General features: G+C 37.6%; 1 protein-coding gene across 1 annotated transcript in view; it reads left to right on the forward strand.

Annotated features, from left to right (window-relative positions):
• The window catches only part of EP300 (EP300 lysine acetyltransferase), a 72,253-nt gene that overhangs the window by 7,772 nt on the left and 50,205 nt on the right, over positions 1-14,276 (forward strand). Inside the window, exon 2 of the mRNA XM_016205321.2 lies at positions 12,748-13,364. Coding sequence (XP_016060807.2) covers positions 12,748-13,364 — 617 coding nt within the window. The remainder of the gene's footprint in view (positions 1-12,747; positions 13,365-14,276) is intronic.

Consider the following 14,276-nt stretch of genomic DNA (forward strand, 5'->3'; position numbering starts at 1 on the left):
TGATAAGTTAAAGTTTGGACATTTTGAAATTGTGTGATTCTCCTAAATTGAGTAGTCAGTTTTCATTTGGTGTACCTTGAAGGTAACTTCCTTTTCATAGAAGTAGGGAAAGTTGGGTATTTCAGGCGAAACAAACACAAGTTTCAAGTGGTTCATTTGTTCTTTTTTTTTTTTTTAAATCAAGGCTATTTTCATTGATTTTTAGAAAGGAAGGGAGAGAGAAACATCGATCTCCCTTTTGGTGTACAGGACGACGCTACAACCAACTGAGCCACCCACAGGGCCAAATACAAGTGGTTCTGATGTGACTGGAACACAGACTGTATGGTGGAGTGTTTTCATGGGATACAGATAGGAAAGGATGTTGGAGTCCTGTTATGAAAAGACAGTCATATGCTAAGGAGTTTGACATTTATCTTACATAAGGATAAAAATTTATGAACAAGGGAGTGACATGGTCAAGGAAAGGAGAAAGACTAATTCTGGTGATTCTGTACAGGATCAGTAGCAGGAAGAGACCATAGTGGCAGGAAGACCAAGGGTATGTCATTTATCTCTTGTAATGCACTTATCATTTGCCTTTGAAGTTTTGAGTAAATGATAATTACCAAAGTGAATTATTTTTTTAAGATCCAAGTTTTGCCCTGGCCTGGTGACTCAGTTGATTGGAGCATCGTCCTGTGCACCAAAAGGTTTCGTGTTCGATTCCCAGTCAGAGCTCATATCTAGGTTGCCGGTTTGATCCCTGGTCTGGGTGTGTATGGGAGGCAACCGATTGATATTTCTCTCTCCCTCTCTTCCCCTTTCCCTTCCTCTCCCTCTCTCTCCCTCTCTCCCTTCCTGTAAAAAACATGCCCAGGTGAGGATTAAAAAAAAAAATCCAAGTTTTGTTTACCAGTTGTCATAAATGTAGAATAATATAGCAGATAACTCAAAAACTGTTCTCTCCCCTTTTTCTTTACAGATATGCAAGTTTTAGGAGGCTTTTTTTTCTTTTCTTTTCCCTTTTTAGGGGCTAGTATGATGTTTTCATTATCAGGATCCACTATAGGCATTCCCAGTCAAGCAAACAAATCCTAGACTCACAACAAAGCTGCTCATATGATGTTACTACTACTCAAAATCCAGAAATGATCAGTGGTAGTTAAGTTAGCATTCAGTTTAGGTTTAATATAAACATGTCATTGAGTTAATTCTGAGACTTAACCTTAAATGTGTTGAGGTTGAGTCAACTTCAAGTTGATCACTTTGCAAAGAATAGATACACCTTTTGATGCCATGGTTGCAGGACAGTGTTAAGAGTGCATATTTTGAAATTTGCTGCACTTTTCCCCTTTGACTCTACTGGATTTCTAAATTGAACAACTGTTACCATGCATAGCTATGTGATCCTGTGTAACTTAATATTATTATCTAATCCAAATTTGTATATAATTCACAGGTTGCTTCCAGTTGTTTTGGAAATTATTACAAGTCTTAACCAGTATAGATATTTTATTTAATTTTCTTTGTGTTTCTTTAAGTGGTTTTAAGTGCACATCTTTTTTCCCTTGTTAGGTGGACTGCTCATGATTAGATTAATTCTGCTTCATCTACAGAGTATTAAAATACGGTTTTTTAAAAATACATGTTTTTAGTGATTTCAGAGGGAGGGAGAGAGAGATAGAAACGAGAATCATCAATCAGGTGTCTCCTGCACACCCCCATCAGATATCAAGCCTGCAACTCGGGCATGTGCCCTGACCAGAAATCAAACCATGACCCTCTGGGGTTCCTGAGTTGACTGTCTACCACTGAGCCACACAGGCTAGGCTAAAATACTAATTTTTTTTTAAAGAATAATTTGTTGATTTTTTTATTTTTTTTTAGAGAGGGGGAGAGAGAAACATCGATCAGCTGTCTCCTGCATGCCCCCTCCTGGGGTTTGGGCCTGCAACCCACAACCCAGGCATGTGCCCTGACTGGGGATCGAACCTGCAACCTTTTGGTGCACAGGATGATGCCCAGCCAGCTGAGCCACACCTGCCAGGGCTAAAATAAAGTACTGAATGAAGTTTAGGAGAGTTGTTTTACCTGATAAATTCGTGACGTTTGCAAAATTGCCTAATTTTAAAGTCTGCGGTATTTATTTATTTATTTACTTATTTATTTATTTTGTGTGAGAGAGAGATATCAATCTGTTGCCTCCCATGTGACTGGGAATCTAACTTGCAACCTTTTGCTCTACGGGATGACACTCCAACCAGCTGAGCCACCTGGCCATGGCTGCTGATCCACTCTTTATACATTCATTGGTTGATTCTTTTACGTGCCCAGACCCGAGATTGAACCTGCAACTTTTGTGTATCAGGACGACGCTCTAACCATCTGAGCTACCTGACCAGGGCAAGGCTGCGGTGCTTTAAAATGTCATGCTTTTAGGCACCCCGACCAGCTGAGTGAATGTAAGAGTGTCCCGGGCCTATAAGAACGAGAGATCTTTGTGAGATTGATAGTTTCAGTGTCTAGCCAAACTGTTACTGGAATTATTAAAGTTACAAGGCTTTGACTTTTCATCTCCATCCTTATTTTTAAAATCCCAACCCCCTCACCTGGAACTCCTAGGGGATCTGAGTGCTTTGGTCTCTACCAGGCTCCTCATCACTGCTCGCCCTGCTTTGAATTTTTTTGGTTGCTGAACTGGCTGAGCCGTAGGCTTTCACACCCTTCTTTCTTTCTCTGCACTCTTTGTTTGTCCAGTCCCTACTCCATCCTCGCCTTACCACTGGGTTAGGTGAAGGAAAGGTCTTGAGAGCTAGAACGTTCATTTTTAGAAAGCCTTTTAATACCACGAAAACTAATTGAAAGGAGAATCCATGCATGGATTCTCTCTTATAAGTGGATACTTGAGAATTGACTAGTTTTAGAATAATTCATATGGGTGTTTTGCTTAGTGTTTAAGAGCAGAACTGAGTTTTTATTTTACTTCAGTTTACCTGAAGTACCAAAATAAGCCTGTTTGTTCAACAAATAATGCATAACTGGAAGAAATACTATTATGCAGTAGAATTAGATTTTGAGCCAAAATTAGCTCAATTTTAAGTTGTTTTGCATCCTAGTTATTAACTAAATTTTATTTATGTTCACAGGTGATACAGTGTTTGGAATTATATTGTTAGTTTTGAAGGTTATGTTTCTCATATATTTCATGGTAGGCAATATTTGCTTTTTATGTACCATGGAATTGTCTTGATCTTTTGATTTATGGATAGGCTAAGTGAGCTGAGTATTTATTTTACAAGAGATTATATGGCTAAATCTGCTATAAGGATTACAGCAATATAGAAGATACCAAGAGTGACCTACAGAATCAATATGTAATAGTGAAGGGATGTTTTGACTCAGTGCTAGTTTCCCACTTGCTCAGTCCAAACTTGTTTTTTTTTAAATTGTCACATTTCTAATACATAGTCCATTGAATAAACCCTCTGTATTATGCTAAATTTTTCAAATAAGATTTAAATCTGCCATTTTAGTCACATTTTGTTTGCATCACTGTGTTTGGACTGAATGTACACTCAGATGAAGAAACATTTTACTCGAAGTCGTTTTGTATTTGAGCATCATTGAATGTCTGGGAACTTACCAACAAACTATTCAGTAGGAGTAGCCCAACAAATATTGGTTGATATTTAGAAAGTAAGTAGGCAGTGTCTTACTAGAGATAGTGTGATTTCATTCATTTCATCAGTTGTATGTGATAGTTTTGTGATATTAATGGAATAAGTATCAGATTTATAAATTTTAATCAAAGAGAGAGGAGGAAGAGTGAGCAGATTACATATCTAAGAGCTCACCCTAATGTCTAGAAAAAGTACTTGGTGTCTTGCTTTACCTCCTGCTTCTCAATCCACTGCAGTCTGGCTTTTCCTCTTTACAACTCCCCAGGACTGCTCTTACCTAAATTATTAAATATATCCTATTATCTGCATTCAGGGAATTCTTTCTGGAGTATGGGACACCACTGACATTTTCTTCTTGGAACCTGGTTTCCAGGACAGTATTCCTGGTGGATAGGCTGAGAAGTGTTGGGTTTTAGCATCCTTTGCTGGTTAAGCCCATGGTTCTTTATTTTATTTTAATTTTTTTAAAGATTTTAATCAGGTAGAAATCTAAGTTTCTCCCTACACTTCTTTTTTTTTTTTAAATATATCTTTATTGATTTCAGGGAGAGGAAGGGAGACCGAGAGAGAGAGGTACAAACATCAATGATCAGAGAGTCGTCATTGACCCGCTGCCTCCTGCACACCCCCAACTGGGGATCAAGCCCACAACCTGGGCATGTGCCCTGACCAGGAATGAAACCGCGATCTCCTGGATACTAGGTTGGCGCTCAGCCTCTGAGCCACACCTGGCTAGGCCCCATGATTCTTTAAATACTGGCGTTTTCAATGGTCCCCTTAATATCTGATGGTGAGTTAATGTCCACATTTCTCTCTCACATCACCATGTATTCTGATTGCCCATCTGGACAGCAGTACCACTGTACTCTTAGGTTGTCCAAGCCAGAAATTTAGGAGTCATCCTTGTTTCTATTTTTTTTCTTAACCCCATATTTATAGTTACAAAACGAGTACTTTAGATCGGCCTTTTTGATGCCTGTGCTCCCCTTAGTACTTCTCCAGACTTAAGTGTTAGTTTCCTTTATTTCTCCAGCAGCAGCCTCCTAACCAGTCACTTACTGTAGACTTGTCTGTCTGATTCATTACTCATCGTATTTGCCTAAGTAGACTCTAATACAGGCAGATTTGTCCATATTATATTTCTGCTTAAAATTCTGCAGTAAATCCATTGTCTCTCTAGAATAAAAACCCCAAACTATTATGTCACAGGACCCTTTCGGTTGCTGCTTGTATTTGTTGAACATCTAAATTTTATTCAGCTGATCTGAACTAATTCCTGTGAAGGGCAAATTGAGATGGGAGCCTAAAAAGATGATTTATTTGTACCTTTATTTTTCCCCCTTTCCTTGGAGGAAAAGGAAGAACCAGAGGAGCTTGGTAAGAGGCATGAAATCAAGGCTGATCAATACTAAAACCCACTGCTTAATAGGATTTGTTTAAATTACGGCATTTAAATTTTTAATTATTTTCCCTTGCATCTTTTTTTTTTTTTTACTTTTTAAATTTATCTTTATTGTTGAGAGTATTACAGGTATACCATTTTCCCCCGCAACTGACCCCCTCCACTTCACTCCCACCCCCTCCCCAGGCCTTCACCCCGTTATTGACTGTGTCCATGGGTTATGTATATATGCATATAACTTCTTTAGTTAATCTCTTCCCACCCTCCACCCCCCTTCCCTCTTTCTTCTGAAATATAATCGTCTGTTGCATGTGTCAGTGTCTCTGGATCTATTTAGTTCATCAGATTCTTTTGTTCATTAGCTTCTTCTTAAAGAAGACCCTTCAACATTTCCTGTAGTGCTGGTCTGGTGGTGATGAACTCCTTTAGCTTTTTCTTATCTGTGAAGCTCTTTATTTGACCTTCAATTCTAAATGATAGCTTTGCTGGGTAGAGCAATCTTGGTTGTAGTTCCATGTTTTTCATCACTTTGAATATTTCTTGCCACTCCCTTCTGGCCTGCAAGGTTTCTGTTGAGAAATCAGCTGACAGTCGTATGGGTGCTCCCTTGTAGGTAACTAAGTGCTTTTCTCTTGCTGCTTTTAAGATTCTCTCTTTGTTTTTAACCTTTGGCATTTTAATTATGATGTGTCTTGCTGTGGGCCTCTTTGGGTTCCTCTTGTTTGAGACCCTCTGTGCTTCCTGGACTTGTAAGTCGATTTCTTTCCCCAGGTAGGGGAAGTTTTCTGTAATTATTTTTTCAAATAGGTTTTCAATTCCTTGGTCTCTTTCTGCCTCTTCTGGCACCCCAGTAATACGAATGTTGGGCCTCTTGAAGTTGTCCCAGAGGCTCCTTATACTATTTTCATATTTCTGGATTCTTCTTTCTTTTTGCTCTTCTGGTTGGGTGTTTTTTGTTTCCTCATGTTCCAAATTGCTCATTTGATTCTCAGCATCCGCTACTCTACTGTTGATTCCCTGTAAATTATTCTTCATTTCAGTTCCTGTAGCCTTCATTTCAAATTGGTACTTTATTATGTTATCGATTTTCTCAGTTATTTCCCTAACCATTTGCTTAAACATCCTTATAACCAAAATTCTGAACTCTCTACCTGTTAGCTTGCTTGTATCTATTTCATTTAGTTCCTCTTCTAGAGATTTCTTCTGTTCTTTCCTTTGTGGCATGTTTCTTTGCCTCCACATTTTGGCTGCTTCCAGGTGTTTGTTTCTATGTATTAGGTAGAACTGCTATGTCTCCTGGAATTTGTAGAGTGGCTTTGTGTAGTAGGTGTCCTGCAGGGTCCAGTGGCTCAGCCTCCCCAGTCACCTGAGCTGGGCCTTCTAGGTGCTCCCCTGTGTGGGCTGTGTGCACTGCCCTGTTGTAGTTGAGCCTTGGTTGCTGTTGGTGTCCCCGGGAGGAACTGACCCCCAGGCCAGTCAGCTGTGAGGACCAGCTGCAACTACAGCCAGAGAGCTGCTGTGCTGGAGACACCCCTACAGAGCAGGATTTACTTCAGTGGAGCTTTGGTGTTCACCAAGTGCGCCCCTTGAGTGTGTCACTCATGGATGTGGTAGGGTTCCCTTGCATCTTCATACGTATTGTTTTGAACTTGGGACTTGCTTTTCTGCTAGTTTTAGACCACTGGGTTTCACTTGCTATTTATGACCAACTTTGGCTAAAGATACAGTCTCTTATTTTAGTAGCCTTTTTACAATATGCTGCTCATGAACTTGCTACCAGGTTTTTTTCTGGGAAGCCTTTGTAGAAAGATTTAATGGGGGAAAATTCAAAATTTGATGGCTAAAGTGAACTCCACATATTAGGTTTTTGAGCTTTAGTACTCTTAATCCTACCAGTGTAGAATTGATTATTTACAGGTTGTGTTAATAGGGTTCATATTTAATAACAAAATAATACAGTCTTAGGGAAGCCAGTGTTAGCATCAGTTACTGCAGCTATGCAATGAGAGACTCAGTAATTTCACACTTGGGTCCTCCCTGGGAGGGTCAGTGTTCTAAAAGAACTGAGTTGGATCTTTATTCTCCCAATTGCTCTTCAGCCAGAACTTTTATGCTTTTTTATTTTTATTTTTTTGTTCCCAAGTAAACACTGCTAAAGATGATCCCAAAGGATTCTTTTGCTGTGCTCCACCTGGTATATAATTTTTTTAAAAAGGGTTAATAGATGTACACATTTATATGCTTTAGAATCTATCTTTTAACATCTTTAAGAGCCACCTCATTGGTTCTTAAAACAGTTCCATGGGGGGGGTGGGTTACTACCTTTTGACAGAAAAGGTAACTTGAGCTCACAGTTGGAAAGTGATGGCTAAATGAGGTCAGCTTGAAGACTTGGGTTTAAATCCAGGTATTTAGATTCCTTGAGCAGTGCCAAGTTAGATACCAGTGATGGCTGATAACATTTGGGAATCATAAATGTCCAAAACTTTGAGGCACAAAATTGATAAGGAGTAATAATGACAGTCAGTGATACTAGATGAAATAATAGAGTCTGTTTGGTTGGGGGTCAAAGTATATATGGCTTTTTTACATAGTCTTCCAGTTTTAATCAATATAGTTAAAAATAAATGGTTTAAAGCTGAGGTAAGAGAACTTTTATAAAGTTGAAATACCAATTCAGACATAAGGATAGTATACAGTTGTAGAATTGCTAGAAATATCTAGTCATTCTGTGAGCATATCCTAGGTGCTATGGGAAATGTAAATATTAAATGAGACCCTTATCCTTCAGGTACTTATAATTTGGTAAAGAAGTAAGATACACACAAATACTATTTAGCTGTAATAAAAGAAATATGAAGTACATAGTTGAACTGCAAAAAAGTGAGCCACCTTGGGAGACAGGACTGTTGGGACTAGTCTTTGAGTTGAAACCTGAGTGATAACTACAGTTAGGTCTGTTGAATGTTTAGGATATAGAGGATTGTCAGTTAAAAAAAAGAACAACCCCGAAATCTTTATTTGCAAGGTCTACCAATGTAAACCCTGTCTGCTTGAAAGTGGAGCCTAACTTTGTAATGTGATGTTAAATGTTTTGCATAAACATAAAACAGCGTAAATATAAGTTCATTAGACTATAGTAGAGGTTAAATGAAAATCCTCAAGATTCTAGGGCCTAGAGTAAGACTTCTATATTATTGAAGTTCTTTTCTCCTCAATGAATTCTGTATATGTCTGTTACCTATTTCTGAGATTGAGAGGATTAACAAGAATGATACAATTATTGAGGCATCAAGAACAATGCTTGCCTCATTGAAAGTGCGTGATAAAAGTTTGCTCTCATTATTATAAACCAATCTTATGTCATAATAGGGTAATGATTTTATTGAATAATAATACTAGATAACATTTTTATATTTTTAATATGTCTGGCAATATTCTAAATACATATATTAACTCATTTAATCCTCACAAATAACCTATGAAGTGTGAGTACATTCCTGTTTATAGTTTCCAAACTAGGTTCTTCTGTATATACTTTAGAAAAATCTTGTCTGGTTCCCTAAAAACTGTTAGGATTTTGATTTAAGGCATTGCATTGACTCTGTTGGGGGCAGAATAGATGTCTTTATATAATATAAAGAATTTGTACCCAGGTGTTTGGAATATTATTCTATTTAGGTAGTCTTTCACAGTTTACATGTATTTTATAGTAACATATTGTGAGATTTTTTTCCCCTAAGTTTCCCCCATGCTATCATAAATTATATTAAAAAAATTTTTTCTAAACATTTATTGCTAATATACAAAAGTGCAGTTTAATTTGTTTATGTTTGTGATATATTCAGGCACCATGCTTAACCTCTCACTATTTCCATTTTGCTTTGGATTTTCTATGTTGACAGTTGTATCATCTCCATAAAATAAGTTTTTTCCTTTTCAATCTTTTTACTCATAATATTTTTTTTATATTATTGCTTTGGCTAGATACTCTAGTACAACATTGAATAGAAGTGGCTGTCATGAGCATCTTTGGCTTGTTTTGATGCTAAAGTGTCTACTTTTCATGTTGGTCCATTATGCATATTTGCTGTTAGGTTTTGGAAGAAACCTTTTTGTCAATTTAAAGAAGTTTCTATCACTTCCTTGATTGTTATTTGTTTTTTTTAAATGTGATTTGGTATGAACTTTATCCAGTGCTTTTCCACAGCCATTGAGATGAATCTTATATTTTCTTTCTTCTTTGTTAATATGGTGAATGACACTTTTTTTTCTTCTTATGTTTTTATTGATTTCAGACAGAGGAAGGGGGAGGGAGAGAGAGAAACATCAGTGATGAGAGAGAATCATTAATCAGCTGCCTCCTGAACACCCCCTACTGGGGAAGCGAGTCTGCAACCCAGGCATGTACCCTGACCAGGAATCAAACCATGACCTCCAGGTTTATGGGTTGACACTCAACCACTGAGCAATACCTGCCGGGCTGAATGACATATATAGATGGTGAAAGGTTCTAATGCAAACCCTTCCCTCTTGGATTGCTGAGATTACACCAACTTGATCATGATAACCCATTTTTAAGGCACTAATGAATTGGTTTGCTCTTTTATTTTTTTAAGGATTCTTGCTTCTGTATTCATGATTTATACTGGTCATGTGTGATTTTTACAGTATTCTTTCTATTTTCTAGACATGTTTGTGTAAGATTGAATTGTCTTTGCCTTGAAAGTTCAGCAGGACATACCTGTAAAAACATTTAGATCAGGTGTTTCTTTATAGAAAGATTAACCAATGATTTATTTTCTGTAGTAGTAATGGTATTATTTAGGCTTTCTATATCTCCTTTTGAGCTTTTTAAAATGGGAAATTTCAATTGAATAGGAAAAAGAACTCCCAGGTGCTTATAACTTCAAGGTACCAGTATTTTTGTGTACCTCCCTCCCCCCTTTTTACAACTGGTTCGAATCAGAATCTAAACAAGGTCCTTAAATCTTTTATTTAATAACTCCTCCCATTCTCCTTTTTGCCATTGATTTGTTGGAGAAACTGGGTCATTTATCCTTTATAATTTTTTTATTTTTTATCCTCACCAGAGGATATTTTTTCCATTGTTTTTTCGGGGGGGGGGGGGGGAACATCGATGTGAGAGACACACATTGGTTGGTTGCTTCCCCCATGCACCCTGGGGGGCCAAGCCTGCAACTGAGGTACGTGCCATTGGCCAGAATCAAACCTGGGACCGTTCAGTCTGCAAGCTGATGTTCTAACCACTGCGCAAAACCAGCTAGGGCCCTTTATAACTTTTTAAAATAAGTTTGGTGAGTATTTTATCAGGAATTTATCCATTTATTTCTCTTCAAATTTTTTTTTACATGAAGTTGATTAGTAGTATTGCCTTCTCATTTTTTGTTTTTTTCCCCTTAACTTTCCCAGAAGTTTATCTTTATTGCTCCTTCAAAGAACCAACTTCTGATTTGTTGATCCCCTCTCAGTTGTATCTATTTCTCTCTTGTTGATAATTAATTGCTTTTTATCTTTTGATCATCTTCCTGCTGTTCTCATATAATAACTTGGATACTTAACTCATTAATTTTTAGCTTTATTTTCTAATATAAGCCTTTAACTTTTGAAATCTAGTATTTTTATTACTCAGTTTCTTTTGTGACTTTCTCTTTAATTTGTCACTTAGGTATATGTATGTTTTTTAAATTTCTAAATGGATAGAAATTTAGGTTTTTAGTTTTCCCTAAGTGTGCAACAGTAAAAATAAAAATATACGTATTTGTAGCCTGGTTGGCATGGCTCAGAGGTTGATCATCAACTTATGATCCAGGAGATCGCGGTTCAGTTCCCAGTCGGGGCACATGCCTGGGTTGTGGGCCCAGTCCCCAGCCAGGGGGCATGCAGGAGGCAGCCTATCAGTGACTCTCTGTCATCACTGATATTTCTATGTCTCCCTCTCCCTCCCTCTTTCTGAAATCAATAGAAAATATATTTCAAATATGTATATATTTATTTGTATACTTCAGGGGAAAAGTAGAATGCAAAATTGCTCATAAACTATGTATGATCTTAGTTTTGTGGGTTATGTAAATAGAAATGATTAAGGAAATATATCATTATAGTAAACAAATTTCTTTGAGTAGTGATGTAAGATAAATTTTGAGACTTCATCTTCCAAAACTATTTTCATAAGACATCTTTTATTATGATGGATGGGCACATAAGATTTTTCAAAAGGAAAGAAAATAATTCTGTAAAAGTCGGGACTCTAAATCATGCCCTGAGGTCCTAGGATACAGTTTGGTTCGATTAAAATATGATCAGAATGTTTAACTGTGTTGGGCATTAGGCAAGGAGTTGGTCTGTAAGTGATAAGACATGTGCTTTCCAACGAGCTACAGCTTGGGTGCATGGGGTGGTGGGCGTGGGGGGGGCAGGTGGCAGCGGGGAGGGGAGAGATAGATGCACTTATAATTTCAATGCCGTGATAGAATGCTATAAGAACAGGAAGGGCACGTAGAGGAAGAGTTTTACTTGAAAAGCAAGATTAATTGGACCAAATAGATCATTTAAAGTGGTATTTTGTCTTCAAGGGATGAACTATTTTTAATAGGATAGTCAGTTGTAGATTCAAGTATATTTAATTATTAAATACCCAGTAATGCCTTCTTAATGTGAAAGTGCTTGAAGAATTAAAAGGGAAGAAAACTCAACAATAAAGAAAAAAAGGGAAAACTCAAGTACCTAACTATATATAATGAGTTAAGACTCTCAGCAGGTGAACCAGGAACAACTTTGCCCTTCCAAGAGACATTTAGTGATACTGAAGACATTTTTGGTTGTCACAAATGGGGTATGGATACTAATGGCATTGAGAAAAGAGAGCAGGGATCTGTGGAGTATCTTAACAATGCTCCCTCACAGCGAAGAATTATCCAGCCCAAAATGTTTAATAGTAGCAAGATTGAGAAACCCTGGGTTAATTTCTAATTTCTTCTTTTTGCTGGGAGTTGGGCGGGGAGAGGGTGAGGGTGATTTGTGTGTTGTTAAAGGAGCTAGAGGCATAGTTTTGTATCCTATTTCAGCTGCATTTTGGTTAAGGAAATCTAATCTGTAGGCTAAAGTCAGGTGAAAGCAAATTCACTCAGCAAATTGAGGACCTACTCTGTGGCAGGTGCTGTGAGAAAACTTGGCGAAGAATGGTAGACAGCCCCTTGCTTCATGGAGCTCACAGTGAATGTTCTGCAGATCAGTGGTCTTTTGTATCAGTTGTCTTTATTATGATGATAGTTTAAATCTTTTGTTCTGAGTTAGTCTGTGTATTGATAAATTATTTTAACCTAAGGCATCCTGGACTGTTACATAACTTGTTTCCTGACCATCAGTACAAACTTAGCAGCTCATAACAGGTTGTGTGGAGATTGAGTCCTCCTTCCTTGTGTTATTTTAAGTTCAGTTCATTAAGTGTTTACACTTGTTGGTATAATCAAGCCGTTCTCCTATTTTTAAATATGTAGATATCAAAAAAAAGTTTTTTAGTATAACATGAAAAACCACAAGTAGATAGTAGTTCATAGAGTGAGGTGTAGAAATGTAATACTTATCAAGAACAAAGTATAGAGCAGTTTTTTATTTTGATTTTTGTCAAACTCTAACCATTATCTTTCTTCTTAATTTCAGATTTTGGCTCTCTATTTGACTTGGAGCATGACTTACCAGATGAATTAATCAACTCTACAGAATTGGGACTAACCAATGGTGGTGATATTAGCCAGCTTCAGACAAGTCTTGGCATAGTACAAGATGCAGCCTCTAAACATAAACAACTCTCAGAATTGCTACGGTCTGGTAGTTCCCCTAACCTCAATATGGGGATTGGTGGTCCAGGCCAAGGCATGGCCAGCCAGGCCCAACAGAACAGTCCTGGATTAGGTTTGATAAATAGCATGGTCAAAAGCCCAATCCCCAACATGGGGATGGGCACTAGTGGACCAAATCAGGGTCCCACACCTTCTGCAACAGGTATGATGAACAGTCCAGTAAATCAACCTGCCATGGGAATGAATACAGGGATGAATGCTGGCATGAATCCTGGAATGTTGACTGCAGGCAACGGACAGGGAATGATGCCTAATCAAGTCATGAACGGTTCAATTGGAGCAGGCCGGGGACGACCTAATATGCAGTACCCAAACCCAGGCATGGGAAATGCCGGCAGCTTAATGACTGAGCCACTGCAGCAAGGCTCTCCCCAAATGGGAGGACAGGCAGGACTGAGAGGCACCCAGCCTCTTAAGGTAAGTGCAGTTTTTGTTTGTGTGCACATCAGTTGTTTTTTTTTAGTGTTCCAATGTTGGAAGAAGGGCTAAGGTCAGTTATTTATTTTTATTCATATTCAATCTATATTGTGTAGCATTTTCCACATATTTTATGCCAAGGCTCTTCTGTATTGTCACAAGTTTTATGAAGCTCTTATTAAATTTAAGTAAAACATTTCACACAGCCACCTGGTATTGTATATACCTTCACAGTTTGTTCCAAATTATTGCCAGCTAATTCCTGTTCTCTGGCAAAAGTATTAGAATATTTTCATATTATTTCTAAACCCACTTTAGCCTTCATAGCCTGCTTATAAATATACAGTTTTGAGATGACTGGCATTATACTGTCTTCAGATAGACTTCATTTGTTACCCCTGCTTTGAAGGTCCCTGCTTTTTAAGAGATATTTATTTTAAGATTTTTTTTAAATGTTTTTCCTTATTGATGAAAATTAAGGTGTGTTAGTTTACTGTGAAACCTCAGGTAACATTCCAGGTGTTTCAGTGGCTACTTTCTTAGTTATATGAATTAGAGAATGCTAAGTATGAGACTTTAAAATGTGTTCTATGTAATTTAGACATCATAAACACATTTTTTATGCTTATTCTGCCATATTTTTCTTTTATATTTTATTCCTTTTTCAAAAAATGGTATCACACTATAGTTGCCACTACCTGGCATGTAGTTAGTAAATATTTGTTGAGTGAAAGAGATGGTTTTGCTTGAAAGGTGTTACTGGAGAAGGGTAAGCTTCTCACAAGTTGTCAAGAGCAAGTTTTCTCTGTAAGGAGTAATTTGAGCAGGCATTCGGATTTCTGTGTTCCTGAGAATCATGGTAAGAGTTCAAGGATGAAATTAAGACACAGGAATGAATCAGGAGTTTGGGGA

This window comes from Miniopterus natalensis, chromosome 2 (genome assembly GCF_054644295.1).
Source record: "Miniopterus natalensis isolate mMinNat1 chromosome 2, mMinNat1.hap1, whole genome shotgun sequence".
Lineage (NCBI taxonomy): Eukaryota > Metazoa > Chordata > Mammalia > Chiroptera > Miniopteridae > Miniopterus > Miniopterus natalensis.